Below are 16,064 nucleotides of genomic sequence, written 5' to 3'. Positions count from 1 at the left end.
ATTATAAACTTTTTGCACGCTGCTGTAATGAGAATTAAGTGGGGTTATTAGATAATCGTCATGTTAAAGTTTTTTCCGTTAAATTTTAGTTAAACTAAATTACTTAGATATTTTCCAAATAAAACCATTAAAAACATTGACCTTGCTTCAAAAGCTAAAAAAATATCTTTTATATCGCTAAACCATCTGTAGGCGCATCATTTTCTTTGTTCAAATAATCTGGTTGATTCTGATGTACATCATTTTAAGCGGATTATTTGAAGCTCTTGAAGTGATAAAACTGAAACTCTTTAAGAACAACAACGACGACCCTTTTCTAAGGAAATGTCCCTTTTCTAAGGAAACGTCGCTTTTCTAAGGAAAATCTTAAGATTAACCCAACTTAAGACTGAGTTCGAACTTTGTTTTGAATAAAACCTCAAAAAGTCAAAAGTTTTAATTTTCAGAACTCGGATTTTTCTTTAAAAGTTAGACTTTCAGATTGATCTTTGCACGGCGATCTTCTATTTGACTTATTAAGTAAATTTTTCGAGATCGTCCGTGTTTTATCATTCGGTCTTATTTTTATAAGATTTTTCATTCCGTAATTTCAAAGCCTTCTCATACAGGCCACAACAGCTCATTTTCCGTAAAATTAGCGAAGGCCGACTTTTTTACGGTTAAAATTATTTTCTATCCTTGCTTTTGTAAACAAACTCTAGAAGCAAATAAAGAGCTTTATTGGGACAAAACATTTCGATTAAATGTCGGAAGCAAATATAGTAGAAATTTTTTTTACGTTTATAAATAAGTTAATTACAATAAAAATTTAAAGAGTTTAGCTAAAAATGACTAAATCTCATTTTGATAACTATATGTTTATTTTAGCTGTTTAACACATGTAATACAAAAAATAAATTTTTTGATAAAAACAAACAAATATGTTAACTTTACTTTATTAAAATTATTTTCACTTTTTTAAACTCAAAGTACTTTATTTTGAAGTTGAAAGTTTTGCTTGTTTTGTTAAACATTCCTTCCCAAAATCTTCAGAGTGTTTTTTACAATAATTGTTTAAAGAAATGTTTGCTAAAATGCAGCAAACTTTTTTAAAACTTCGAACAAGCAATTGAAATTTACTATTGCAGTTAATAAAAATGTCAATTAATCCTCTCTTGCACAGCAATGGTGAAACTTTATTCACAAGTGTCACTTCAAATATAAAAAAACAATAAATAACAAAGTAGACTAAATTGTCAGAAGGTTCTCTTAGTCTTCCCCTATTCAAAGAACTAATCAAAGTTCCATATTCTTGAAACATATCAAAGGTGTCAATTTCTTCTAAAATTGATTGTAATTCCGGAGGTTTGTGAGCAACAACACCTGCAATATATAAAAGCCCTTGTTTGCAGTCATTAGGCAACTGAACCTCACAATTTTCACATACTGACATATCAAACTACACATCAAGTTCACAGTTATCACAGTGGTGGTGAGCAGGAGGAAATATTGTAAAATCTGCTTGCTCGTCTATCAAATTACAAGTTTTGTTGATTCTAAATTTTTAAATAACATTTTTGCACAGTTATCAGATATGTGCCACCTGACCCTTGCTGATATCTCCTAAACTGTTTTTCTAGTACATCTAATTGCATTTGTCCTAGCAATACATAAGATATACCGCAATTCAACAACTACTTGGCACAGCTTGCTAATCTTTTAAAAGTTTTTTACAAAGCACTCACAGTATCCATTGTTAACTTTTTCTCTCTTAGTTTTGAATTTACGCATTTCAAATTTTCAGCAAAATAAGAAATATAGTTCTCTAAGAAATCTATTTGCTAATCATTGACTGAAGTAATAGGCTTTCTTCGAATATCATTTAATCTAATATATAGACCTTTTGCTTTACTGTTGACAATAAGCCATCACTTGATAACTGTTTCAATAAAAAGTGCAGTATCTTTAGCTTCAGGGATTTTTACACGTAATGCTGCAACTGTTTTATCACAAAGAACTAATCCATAATTTTGTTGTTCAATTGGTTTTGGTGACTTGATGCCTAATATAACTTGCTCGTTTAGAATCTGTTTCATTATTAATAACATAACTAACAGCATTCTCCAGTTGAGAATAACATTTAATAATTCCTTTGTTTAAAAAAGAAAATAAACATCTCCAGAATCTTCTAAAGTTATATATATTGAAAACTTAGGTACTGGTCCACAGTAAAAACACCAAGTTTTTTATAACGAAACAAAATACAGAAAGAAATTATTTCTTTATTTATTTGAACAAAATACAGACACGTAATTATTTCTTTATAGTTAAATAATTTTGCAGACCTGGAATCTCGTGACGCATTCGATTAAAAGATACATAACAAAAATAACAAACCTTTCTCTTTTTACTTTTCTTAATAAAACAGATCTTATTTTTCCTAATTGTCAAAAAAAAAATCAAAATTCCTTTGTTCCTTTGTGTGTATTTTTAAATGCCCCCGAACGTCAGTAATCTGCCCCCGAACGTCGATAATCTTAAAAGTGAATTTTATTTGCATGGTTTCGTCAAAACAACATTTTTTTTTTTTTTGAAAACAAAAGAACAACGTTCTGACTGTATAACGCACAAGTTTTTGTTTACAAAGTTAGGTGAATTCGCATTGTATAAAACATTTTAAATAGGTTACATGGAGTTGTTTCGCTATTTGGTAATTTCCAGATCCACGGATATTAGGAAAATCTAAATACGAAAGATCGCCGTGTTGACAAGAACTTTGATTACTTCCCAGGGCTTTTTTGTTTAAAGAATTCTTCATTAAAAAATAAATGCAAAGTTAAAAAATATTTTTCTTAATAGATCAAGTAAATGTTATAATTTTCTTGTTTTTTTTCTTCTTTTTTTTTGATTTTTCTATAGCTTCATCGAAGAAAGAAACGTTCTTCTTAAGTTCCAGCTGCTGAAGCAAGAAACGAAGACCAGCGCGATTAAAACCGACTTCATCCTATAAAAAAACAAATTAATATTTAGAAACTTTTAAAAAGATGAGAAAAAAAAGATGAGAAAAAAAATATAATAGAAAAATATTAATATCAATATTCCAGATAAATGTGATAGAAATATTCTAGAAAAAAGGTGTTAAAAAATTTTTACTCGCACCAAAATATTAACAATCGGAACAAATATTATAAACAAATTAATACAAAACCACAATAAAATCATCAAATTACTTTAAGTCTGCGGACAGATTGACAGGTATTAATCTTTAACGACTCGATTGTTTGAAGTAATAAATGACTCGTCGTGATCTGATTATGGTGAACTCTAACAGCAATAATAAAAACGATCATAATGTTAACGATAATAATAATAATAATAATAATAATAATAATAATAATAATAATAATAATAATAATAATAATAATAATAATAATAATAATAATAATAATAATAATACTAATAATAATAATAATAATAATAATAATAATAATAATAATAATAATAATAATAATAATAATAATAATAATAATAATAATAATAATACTAATAATAATAATAATAATGATAACAACAATAACAATAATAACAAGAAGAATTGTTAAGAAGTCAAAAATAAACTTGTATAAAATATAAAAAATTCCTAAGAAGAAATAAATTTAACCAACTTTAAAAGATATGTCAAACAGCGAGTGCACAGCTCAATATCCCAACTTTTCTATAAAATTATTTAGTCAAAAATTAGTTAAATGGATAAGGTGAATAAAAAATTGTAAAGAATATTTAATACAAAATAAAATATCAATATTTACACTATATAAAGTTCAAGCTAAATTAACACTCCGGTCGGGGTTATACCGATTACTTATCAGTAAATCGGTATATTTTAACGTTAAAATTTTCTATCGATTAACCGGTAAAATGATGCTATTGAATTTTGGAACAATAATTTTAAAAATATTTGAAAGTGCTGAAGCTACTTGACTGATTTTTTGTAGTAATAAAAATGTTCAAACAAATAAAATTACTGGAAAATCAAATTGATTATTAGAAAACAGCTGGAAAAAATCTGACCTGCAGCCAATAGTCAATGAGTTCCAGCAAATCAACCACATAGGTAAAGGGTAAAACAAGGAGCGATTCATCCAGCTCACTGAAAACAAAGTTATATAGCTTAAAGACAAGAATTTTTTTAGCTTAAACAAGAAGAATATTTTCTTTTTCTTTTTTTTTAAAAAAGGTTCTTCTTCTTTAAAGAAAAAGACGAATCTTCTTTTTTTAAAGAAGAAGAATTTTTTATATTAAAAAAGATTCTTTTTCTTCATTTTCTTGTTCTTCTCTTAAAAAAAAAAACAATAAATAATTACAAATATACATTATAACAAACATTACTTATCTAACTTCAAGTATTTACATAAACTTTAACTTAAAAAATTTTTTTTTACCTTCTTTTCACTTTTTTAAGGACATCAAGAACATACTTCTTCGGCTAAAAAAAAGTCATTGTTTAACTTGTTAAAAAAAAAAAAATTTATTCCAAGCAAATTTTGATAAAAAAGAAATTGTAAACCCAAAAACAGTAAGAAACTAGAAATATCAACTGCAAAATAACTTGTGAAAATACATTTTTTTCACCAAATGCCTTTAATATTGGATGTGGGTCATAACTATCATTCTGTAATAAAAAAAAAAATTTTTTTTAATTAAGCTATAAAAAAAATTAAGCTGTATAAAAAATTAAGCTATAAAAAAAATTAAGCTATAAAAAAAATTAAGCTGTAAAAAAAATTAAACTATAAAAAAAATTAAGCTATAAAAAAAATTGCAAATAGAAAGAAAGAAGCATTCGAGAATGAAGTTACCAGCATACATTATCAATAAACTTTTCCTGTTCTTCTTTAAACAATTGAATTGCTTCCATGATCCTCTCTGCCTAACCAATTAAACCAATCAAATCAAAGAAAGTTAAGTTTTCAAACTAAATAATCAAAGAAAGTTAAGATAAAGTCTATTTAAAAAAAATTGAAAAGATATGCTAGTATACCTTTCAAATCAACGCATTAAATGCAAAAAACAGAATTGGGATGTTTCCTTAGTAGCATCTTACTAACAACAGTAAAAAAAAGGGTTCTTTTTTTGCTGCTGCTACAAAAGAAGAACATTTAAAGAAGAACATTTTTACCGCTTTAACAGTTTCAATCGTTTTTTTCCCAGGATTTTCTGCTTCTCCTTCAGTTTCACCAGGAATCTAAGAAGTTTTTTTAAACTCTTGTAAACAAGCTTAATTAAAAAAAAATTCAAGAATAATAAAGAACTTAAACTTACTGGCCGACTGCCCCTCTCAACTAAAGTCCTATCATCTGCTTCTTCTCTTTCCTAAATTAATTGATTCATTTAAATAAAATAATGGAAATTTCTGTAATGTAAATAAAAATAAGTATATTATCTTTTGATATAATAAATCTGATCTTGGATCAAATACTTTACTTGTTCTCTCTCTTCATCTAAAACTAAGAGTTCTTCAGTTCTTTCCCATATTCTGATTGATTTATCATGAGATCCTGTCACCTGAAGAAAAGAAAAAAAAAAAAAAAAAAAAAAAAAAAAAAAAAAAAAAAAAAGAAAAGGTTATTACCTTCTAATTGCAACACAAGCATGAAAACAAAAATAAATTTTTGTTTTCATGCTTGTGTTGCAATTAGAAGGTAATAACCTTTTCTTTTTTTTTTTTTTTTTTTTTTTTTTTGCAACGCAAGCAAAAATAAATTTTTACCCTCAAAACCACCATTTAAAAACTAACCAAATATTCCCCATTGGAGCTAACTGATAGAGCCCATATTTCTGCATGATGACCCTAAATGAAAAAATAAACCGCCAAAATAAGTAAAAAAATAAATAAAGAAATAAATCACCATGATAAATTTGTGAATAATTTATTATTAGAACATTAAGTTGTATAAAAACTGACTTAAACACTCAGTAACAAACAAATCATCTAAAAATTGGTTATGTATATTGCAGATTCATTTAACCCTTTTAAGTTAATTTTGATTGGGCATCAAAACTAAAAACATTACTTTTAATGTCATAATATTTTCAAACTTGTCAGCATCCCAATATTTCACTGTTTTATCCTTGCTGACTGAGAAGAAGTAATGTGTTTTGGAAACAAACTAAAAAAGTGAGATAAAAAAATGAAGTTTAAAACTTTAAGACATTAAACCATAAATGATTTATTTTAAGAGGTAAAAAATTTATGTAAATTGTTGAGTTAATGACTCTATTAAATGGTAGTGGTTCACGACTGATACGCAATTAGTATGCATATTTTTAGGAAAACATAATTTTTGTTCATGAGTAAATAATTAACAACAATCTTATGATAAAAGTAATAAAAACACTTCACTAACCTGAACAGCTGTGATACTAAAACAAAATTTATAGAAAATTTTATGTAATAACAAAAAAACAGCTATAAAGTGTTAATATCAATAATAATACAAAATGAAGATTAGCACCTCATCATTTTTATGTTATAAACATTTTAGCTTTCCTAAAAACATTTATTACTACAAAATTCTAAAGGTTTTCCAAAACTCATATTAGTCATTCAACTAACGACTTTGAAAAGATTTCAGAAATTTAAAATGTAGAAAAGTTTCAGATTTACAACTTACCTATCATCATGAGCAAATATAGATTTATGGCAGTCACCAAAATCTAAGCCCCATATTTTTATATTTTTATCTGCAGATCCTGTTATAAGTAGAGAATTATCCTAAAAATATTATTTATATAAATAATTTTCAAAGTTAGATATTTAACAATCCCATTCAAACAATGTAGAAAAGAATTCCACAGAATTTTTTCTTAAATATGTTATAACATATTTCTAACATCAAAAATCCTAATAATATATAAATTACAGATTTAAATAAAAATATCACAATAAAATAATAAACAATAACAATCACTTACAAGCGAAATATCCATACATAGAACTGGGAACTTATGACCATATAATGACAAGAAAAACTAAAACAAATGAAACTATTATATAGAACACCAACAATAATTGTAACTTATGTAAACATAGGCATGAATTAGTTTAAAACATTTCACAAAACATTTTTGTTTGCAAGAAAATAAATACCTTAAGAGTGTCTGTAAAAAAAACTTTAACTGTGCTGTCAAGAAGAGAAACAGCAATCAATCGACCATCAGGACTAATAAAAAAGATTAACAGTTGCAGAATCAAGAGAAGAAACCAAAAATATAATTTGAAAAAATCAAAAAAGTAAAAAAATTGCACCTGAATTTTACAGCTAATATTTCTTCTGACATTTTAAGAGTCTGTGTATGTGTCATGCTTAAACGAGTGCTGTGCAAGGATAAAAATAAAACTTAATATATTTATGATTGCAACCTTAAGTAAATATAACTAAAATGTAAGAAATACTTAAACTGGAAACAACAAAAAATGCTGAATGTCATGAGCAAGAGTGTTTGGGTTAATTAGAAAAGTAAGTAACAAGTATATATATATATATATATATATATATATATATATATATATATATATATATATATATATATATATATATATATATATATATATATATATATATATATATATATATATATATATAAAGCAAGCAAGTCAACCACAAAAACCTTGTTAAAGAGTATTCCTCATCTTTTACCAATTCAAACTCCCAAAACTTTACATCATGGTCAGCACTTCCTGTTATGAACCCCCTCTAAACAGAAAATATATACAGATCATACAGTTATTAATCTTATAAATTAAAACTGCACCAACTTTTAACAAGAATATTCATAAATATTTTAAGATTGCTTTTTGATTATTAAAAAGTAAACAAAATTATTTCACATCGATTTCATACTTTTCATTAGTTTCATACTTCTCATTAATTTCATAACTCAAATGTTTCATAGCTCAAATTTTTAAATTTGTTAACCTACTTTATCTGGTGAGAGAGCTATTGACCAAATTGCTTCTTCATGGGCATCAACAGTTTCTAGAAGAATTCCTGCACTGATATCAAAGAGTTGAAGTTTGCCACTCTGTTGTCATATAAAATTTTACAACAAATGAATTAACTCTTCCTTTATTCTGCGCCATCATAATTAAATTTTTAAAATAATAATTAGTAAAATAAAGATGGGTTTTTTTATAATTTTACATTATTAAATTCTATACTAAATTTAAAAATCAATCTTAAACTTACCTTAGTACCGACAACAGCATGGCGATCCCCAGGAACAAAGCATGAACTAAGACAATATTCTGAATCCAATGTGCGAATACACTTCTGTGAGCTCCTGAATGGAAAAGAAATTACTTCTTATGCCAAAAGTTATGTTTAATTTTAATCAAGGCTGAACATTTTAATAACAAGCTTAAAAAAAGTTAAAAGAGAAAAAAAGAGATTTTTAATATAAAAGGTCTCAGTTTTATTCCTAATGCAAAAGTGTTGCTCAATATACAACAAAACCTGTTCCAAATCTTTACTGATTCTGCAGATCCACTTAGTATCATAGTTGCATCACCATTAAATGATAGAGTTCTATTAAAAAGAATGGGAACGAAGAACGAAGAAAATAAAAAGAAAGGTAAAAATGTTACAACCCTTCAATTGCTAATTTTTGAATATAAACAATTATTGACTAATAATAACTGCTATTTAATAATAATAATAATAATTAGTTATCATAAGATTCTTTTTAACTATAACATGTAGTCAAAGTATCATAACCTTTTCTTATTTGTTAAAATAATTTTATAAAATTTCATTATTTATATTATTGCGCATAATAGGTTTGGACACGCAAATTTTTAAAATCCTATGACATTCAAAAATTTTTTTTTTAAAAAAAAGTATATTGTACAACTATTAAAAGATTAACTAAGATATATTATATATTTATATTTTATATATAATATATTATAAAATATATTATATGATATACTATATTTAGATTTTAGCAAGAGTAAAAGTAGTTCTAATTAATAAATCTTCTGTTCATCAGGAACAACACTTTTTTGATGTCCACTTTTTACACAAAAGAAAGTTTGCAAGTATCCGTTTAACCAGTTTTGTGAAAAATCTGTCTAAATATTTTAGAAGAACATTGTACTAATGATTTTTTCTTGCATATAATTTAGGTCATACATATTTACATATAATTTAGGTCATAGCATATCATACATAATTTTAACAAATATGCACCACACTTTGAGTTCAAAACCACTTTCTTACATTTATGGTTCATGTTGCATTTTTCATAAAATTACCATAAAGTATCAGAAAATATAATAGTCATTTGAAGATATTGTAAGTTGAAATTGCTGAAAGTGTTTGTCTATAGTGGGTTAAAATTCCTGGAAGTGCTTGTCCATAGCTGGTTATTTAAAAAAGCTAACAAAAGAAATTCCATGATGGTTATTTATCTTAACTAAAAAATTGTGACCTTACCTGACATCTGATCTATGACCCATATTAGAAAGGAGAGATTGGAGTTGGCATTTGTTTATTTCTGATTGCACTTTATAATAACCAAATGAGTTGTTGTTAAATAGAATGACTAACTATAAAATCACGTAAAACAGTGAAAATTAAGATAACAACAGGTCATTTTAGGACCCATCATCATAGCACTGATTCATATAAATAGCATTGTCATAACACCTACTCATAAAAATAACATAATCACAGACAATTAGACAAAGCGATAAATTTTACATCAAAGCAAACACACTAATACAAACTTACTTTAAGCTCTCCAGTATTATCAACTGTTATGTCACAAGTCCTATTGTCAAGAGATGAATACTTTTTAGAAGAATATTGATACACTCATTTTTTTTTGTTGAATTTTTAAGAATTTGCTATGTAACAATACATAAAATTGTAGTTTTAACAAATATAAAATTTAATAAAAGTTTCATGGTTTGGAAACAGTATTTTGTCAAGTAGCTTAAAATCAACCAAACAGCTTTTAGTCCTCTTTATATAAATATTAAAAAAAAAATAGTAATAAAAGCCTTTATGTTGAATAAAAATTAGCTTCTTAATGCAGTTTTGCAAAAATAAGTATATGTAACCAGATTATTGATCTTTCTAGATAAAAACATTAAAAAAAAAGCAAAAAACAAATAGTATATATATATATATATATATATATATATGTGATAACAAGTGATTTTAAATTAAAATATAAAAGGTATGAATTACCTAATCTTTTGTTTTAACTGAAAACAATGCAATTTTTTAATCTCATCTGTTACTTCTTTTTCAATTGTCACTTCTTCCTTAAAAAAAAATAATAAAAAAATAAAATATTTCCAAAAAGAATTCACTCTAAGTCCATTTCTTTATTCCAACTTAAAAAATTTCTTTATTCAAGCTTATTGCTGAGAATTTAAAAGAAAAAAAAGCTTTCAAAAAAAACTTACTTGATTTGCTTCATCACTGCTACATTTTTTCCTGTTAAGAAATTAAAAACACTTCTTTATAAAACTAAAGAGCTTTAATAAAAAGTTAAAAAAAAAAACAACAACAACTGAAAAGAATAAAAATTAAGAGAAAAGTTATTTTTAAGCATGCTCCTCAAACAGCTTCTCAATAACACTTCAGATTTCTAAGGTTAAACATATATTGCACTCTTAAAACAACAACAGTCACATTCAAAAGAAATGCTAACAATTAATATTAAAGCTTACCTTTGCCTCTTTAAGGCTTTTTTCAATCTTTTTTCAAATGAAGCTTTAGCTTCACTTTCTGTATGAACTTTAAATATTTCCAGGGTAGAGTCAGTAGCCTATACCACAAATTAATTGTACAATTATAGATATTTATAGATATTTATAAATATTTTAGATATTTATAGATGGTTATAAATATTTATAGATTTTTATAGATAATTACAGATTATTATAGATAATTACACACTTAATCACAAAATTGATGCACCATTTATAAATTCTGACTTATTTTGAAAAATATTATGTATTTCCAAGATTTAGCAATTACAAAGATAATAATGTTTATTGTTATGCCTTTTGTAGGCTTTATTCTGTTTACCTTACTTAATTTTGAAATTATAGCAGCTTTTCATAAGAAGCATGTTTTGCAGTAATTAAACCTCACTTCTGAAAGAAAAGTATGTATTGCTTTTAAATTGTTTTAACAGTAGAAAAGATAACTGTCATTTAAGCAACACATCTGTTCGCAATGCAGTTTTTTAGACAAAATTTAAGTTGTGAATGTGTTGCAATTGTTACTTTGTTGAATGAAAGATTAACAAGTCACGAATTTGGTAGAAGATTTGGAGTGTCTCATACAACAATTGGTAGGGTTTTACAAGGGTTTGTAGAGACCAATGATCACACTAGACCATGAGCTATCAATGCCGTGGAGGACCAATTTTTATTGCTTCAAACACTGAAAGAATGGTTCACTACTACATGAAGTCTCCAAATGCAACTTGCTGAGGTTCATGGAACTGCTGTTATTCAAGATACCATAAGAAGAAGATTTCATGCTCTAAATTTATCACCTCCTTACAGATGAGTCAAGGTTTTGCCTTGTAAGTTCTGATCACTGCCCAAGATTGTACAGAAGACCAAATGAAAGAAATTTTGCTTGTAACATTTGAGAAACCACTTTATATGGAGGCAGCTCATTTATGGCATGGGACAGAATACCTTTAACAGCTTGCACAGAGCTTTTTATTGTTGATGGTGGATGTTTGACTTCTCAATGATACATAGCAGACATTTTAGAAGCTTTTGTGGTACCTTTTGCACCGTACATCAGATATGGATTCCTTCTTATGCAGGATAATGCTAGACCACATACAGCACATATTGTTACTGAATAATTAAATAATGTTAATATTCAAGTTTTGGAGTGACCAGCTTGCATTCCAGATATGAACCCAATAGAGCATCTTTGAGACATAATGGGACACTGTGCTAGAAACCAACATCCACCACCTAACAGCCTAGATGAGCTGCAACCAAGTCCCATCTGTATGTGGGAAGATATCCCTCAAGAAACAATTAGATCTCTAATGGAAAGTATGCCACGGCTCTGTCAGGCTGTAATAACATCAAGAAGTGGTAACACTAGTTATTAATAAGTCAAAAATGTTTCAATTTAAGCTTTATTAGTGTGCATAACAAAAACAATCATTTTACTTTATTTTGTTATCCAAACCATATTTTTGGTTTTAGTTTTTTTCTCACCATCCTCAAAGTGAATTTTATTGTTACCATCGAAATAATTGTGTTCATGTGTTCTATTCTTAATATGTTTGTCAAAATATATGATATTTACGACAATTAAAATAAATCGAAATGTGTAAGTGGTGTGTTAATTTTGCGGTTAAGTGTAGATAGCTAAAAAAACCAGAGATTTCTGTCAATCAAAATATTTAAAAAAGAATTGGATTGTAACCATTTTCCAATGTTTTATTTTCAGTTTTTAAACTGTGCTATTACTTCAATACTAAAGATGTAATGCAAACACAGCAAATGTTATGCATTCTTTTTACCTACATGACTATTCTTGCCCTAAAAAAGAAACATGACTTTTATCACAAACATATAACTTCTAAAAGTGCAAGGTTACTTACATGACATGCTAAAAACCTTTGAGACTCATCTGTTTTTAACGAAGTTATTCTGCCTTTGCCTTGATGAATAATTGAACCCATTAGTTCACAACTTAGAGGCACCTACAAATGAAATTTACCTCGGACCATTACTATTGTTCAGTAGAAAGATTTATAACTTTCATTTTCAAAATTTTTCTTACAACAAAGAAATAACACCTCTTTATTTTCTTCAGATATTATTTGGTAAATTCTCAACTCTGAGTCTCCACAACCTGTAATAAGTCGAGTTTCATCTTTCAATAAACAAGTTTGCCAGATCTAAGAATAGAAGTACACAATAGAAAACTAAAACACCTAACACTTATATAATTTACACTATCCCCTACTGTATACTACAATTAAAAAAAAAACAAACAAACAAAAAACATTTAATCATGATCAAAAGATAAAAATTAAAAAATCAATTGATATAACTTATGGTAAAAGAGAGAAACTTCATACTTCACTTTTATGTCCTACTAGAGTAAGAAAACAATGCTGAGTATCTAAATCCCAAAACTTGACAAGCATGTCTTTTGAACTAAATAAATGAGAGATACTTAATTTACAAGAAATAACAATGATAACAATAATCATAATAAACAATAATAATAATAATAACAACAAAACAATTTGTGTTTATGAACATAGTGGTTCTATAAATAAACTATTTGATACATTTAACCCTAAAGTTAAACTTTATAATTATATATTATTTTTTTCTGGACCTGAGAAGCAGAAGAATGTAAGCTCAGATTGTTCTACATTTTATCAAATTGTTCTTATTACTGGCAAAATTCAGATTTGTTTCATACAAGTGTTTGGAAAATATGTTGCATATACTTGGATGTAAGTAGCAGGTTCTCAGGCCCAGCTATATATCTTTGCATTACAACCATACACTTTTGCTGATCTGCTGACCCTCATTTACATTTGATATACTGGCCAGTAACCAGCTGTAATTAAGAAACTACCACTTATAGGTACTTTTTTGTTAAAACTTAAGTTTGTCATTTGAAAGGTAACTAGAATGAAAAAAAAAAAAAAAAAAAAATAGAAAAAGTAACCTTTTTTAAAACATAAAAAAACATTTATAATTGACTTTTAAAAAACATGCAAACATTTTAAAACAGCAATAATAAAATTACCTGGTGATAAGAACATTTTGTTTAACCATGAACTGACAACTAGTCACCATTCCCTTATGACCTTTTAATCTAATAATTTAAAAACAGGATTTCATTTGATAAAAGTTTACTTAAGAAAATACTACACATTTTTACAAATCTTAATAATGCTTTTTTGAGACTTTCCAATATTCCTGCAAACTATGAAAATCTAACCACTTTCTTTTTTTAAATCACTTTTACAACATTTATGATTGGTCTGATAGATCAACATCAATATTATTAAAAACTAGTTTTTGCATTAGGACCTAAAATTTAATTTGTAATTATTTCAACTAGTATCAATTATCTAAACATGAAAATCATTTTATACAAACTTTTCTATAAACAAAAGACAAAAGTTTTAAAATAAACTTTTTGAAAGTTCTTTAGAAAATTTATGGAAATGACATGCTCTTTACTTAAATCATACCTATAAATCATACCGATAAATCATACCTATAAAGACCTGATTCTCCAACAACATCCCAAACAATCACATCAGTATCCTTAAAAGAATAGCAAATTAAGTTTGAAAAAATGTTCACATATAAATCTATTGATAACACTGTTCTACAGATTGAAATTTTTTTTATCAATTCAGTAAGAACTGGTGTATTTCATTTCTGTAAAATACACCAGTTCTTTTATGTAAAATACACCAGTTCTTTTCCTACTGAATTAATATTAAATAAAGTAATAAAAGCAGAATTTTATGAGGTGCATCTCAGAAATGGTAGATAATCTGGCTAAATTTTTAAAAATGGCTTCAAAAAATGATAATCTGACTAACATAAGGATATTGGTTCATCATTAGAAGTTTTCTAAAAAAAAACTTAAACTATTGAATCTTCAGGTACTTTTAGAATCAGAAGTCCTTGACCATGAGGTACAATATATCAATTGTTGAAGGAATGTAAATTCATCATATATTTTCTAAAACTTACTTTATTAGGTAATTGCTTATATAATTGAAACTAGAGCCAATTAATATTTTAAAGGGTTATTTTGTTTTTTAGTAGCCCAAAATTACATAGGAGCAGCGCTTATCATGATTACAACTTTTTATCTGGAGAAATATGTAATCATTCTGTATTCATTGAAACTACTGCGTATGTTAAAAAAAAGGTGATGAATAAAAATTTGGAAAAAAATAAACACAACAGATATCAACAACATTAAATACTTTAAAACTATCCAAAAAATCTAAAAAAAAGTTCTTGTATGTTATTGAAATATTGTATGGTGCTAAGAGGTCAAATATCTTTTATAACAAACAACTAAAAAACTTACACTTGATCCAGAAACAAGTTTTGTACCAGTACAATCAAATGCTAAACATGTGACAGCTGATTTATGTCCACTAAATATTAATAATACAATTAACTGGCAGTTGATCGTAGCCATAGGTCATAAAGCTGATCATTGTTTGAAAATGATAACAAAACTATGCCCAGCAATGAAATTGAAAAACTAAGGAATCAGCATGTTTGCATTTAAGAAATGTTGTATTCTTTTTCACAAAAGCAATCTACATGTTTTATATTACAAAAGTGACTGCAAAAATTATTGATCCTAAAGTCAGAATTTTTTTCTCAAAATGCAACAGACATCAACAACATATTTTAAAACTATCAACCATATCTAACAAATCTAAAAAGATTAATACTACCTGAATGATATATCTGATGTATTACTTTTTAAATTCCAAAGTTTTATAGTTCCATCATTATAACTGAAAAAATAAACAAATTATATTTGTAAACATGTTTGATAAAAGTTTCAAAATTGATTTGTAATGTGCACATTCATGTAGTGTAAGGTATTTACCCTACTGCAACCATTGGAGAATTTCCAGATGTTTTTGCCAGTGCTGTAACTTCTGCATTTGCTCCTTTCAGCATCATCACCTGAAATAAAACTTATCAATTATTGATTCTTTATTAACATTGCTTTTCATTTCAATTAAACTATGATATTCAAGAAAATCAATAGTTACCATTTCTGCTTTACGCATATCCCATATAATAACATTTTCTAGGGCAGCAGAAGCTCCATAAATATTAGAGGTAGCTGACTGTGTTGGATTAACAATAATAACATTACTCTTTCCACTCCCAATGACTCCAAAGGAACACAAAGGAGCATATCGTTTGTATGTTTTTGATATAGGCATTTTTTTATAATAAAAAATGTTTTATTAACTAATAATAAAATAATAAATAATACAAAATCTAA

The 16,064-nt window shown here is 26.5% G+C and overlaps 1 protein-coding gene across 3 annotated transcripts; it reads right to left on the bottom strand.

Moving 5' to 3' along the window:
• Positions 1-2,815: 2,815 nt before the first annotated feature.
• LOC145202543 (WD repeat-containing protein 3-like) lies at positions 2,816-16,035 on the bottom strand. 3 transcript variants are annotated; one of them, XM_090082635.1, is made up of 35 exons: positions 15,826-16,035; positions 15,657-15,736; positions 15,499-15,561; positions 15,120-15,189; positions 14,286-14,335; positions 13,809-13,877; positions 13,123-13,201; positions 12,838-12,939; positions 12,640-12,741; positions 10,724-10,821; positions 10,457-10,487; positions 10,236-10,312; positions 9,774-9,813; positions 9,477-9,589; positions 8,496-8,567; positions 8,229-8,322; positions 7,963-8,064; positions 7,651-7,736; positions 7,289-7,357; positions 7,130-7,202; positions 6,955-7,011; positions 6,654-6,754; positions 6,387-6,402; positions 6,054-6,149; positions 5,777-5,830; positions 5,464-5,544; positions 5,302-5,352; positions 5,159-5,224; positions 4,847-4,909; positions 4,601-4,651; positions 4,422-4,465; positions 4,051-4,129; positions 3,645-3,694; positions 3,210-3,303; positions 2,816-2,983 (listed from the first exon to the last, which is right to left on the bottom strand). In XM_090082635.1, the coding sequence occupies exons 1-35, from the start codon at positions 16,000-16,002 to the stop codon at positions 2,840-2,842; spliced, it is 2,694 nt and encodes an 897-aa protein (XP_089938761.1). In that variant the 5' UTR covers positions 16,003-16,035; the 3' UTR covers positions 2,816-2,839. The 3 variants fall into 3 exon arrangements, 1 of the variants encoding a protein (XP_089938761.1); XR_016450996.1 differs by lacking the exons at positions 2,816-2,983; positions 3,210-3,303; positions 3,645-3,694; positions 4,051-4,129; positions 4,422-4,465 and having other exon boundaries at positions 4,634-4,651; positions 4,847-4,954; XR_016450997.1 differs by lacking the exons at positions 2,816-2,983; positions 3,210-3,303; positions 3,645-3,694; ... (1 more) ...; positions 4,422-4,465; positions 4,601-4,651 and adding an exon at positions 5,021-5,082 and having other exon boundaries at positions 4,879-4,909.
• Positions 16,036-16,064: the final 29 nt, after the last annotated feature.

Source organism: Hydra viridissima, unplaced genomic scaffold, assembly GCF_058129835.1.
Source record: "Hydra viridissima isolate aposymbiotic clone 2 unplaced genomic scaffold, HvirCarnegie_v1 scaffold_3, whole genome shotgun sequence".
Taxonomy (NCBI): domain Eukaryota; kingdom Metazoa; phylum Cnidaria; class Hydrozoa; order Anthoathecata; family Hydridae; genus Hydra; species Hydra viridissima.
Note: the sequence above shows the minus strand (reverse complement) of the source record. Positions and strands in the feature narration are given on the sequence as shown.

Coding starts and splice junctions, on each gene's coding strand:
- LOC145202543 (XM_090082635.1), bottom strand. CDS start 16,002: ATGCCTATATCAAAAACATACAAACGATATGCTCCTTTGTGTTCCTTT. Junction 8,568..9,476: donor GGTCATAGATCAGATGTCAG/GTAAGGTCACAA, acceptor TCTTTTTAATAG/AACTCTATCATTTAATGGTG. Junction 4,130..4,421: donor CTTAAAAAAGTGAAAAGAAG/GTAAAAAAAAAT, acceptor CTTTGTTTTCAG/TGAGCTGGATGAATCGCTCC.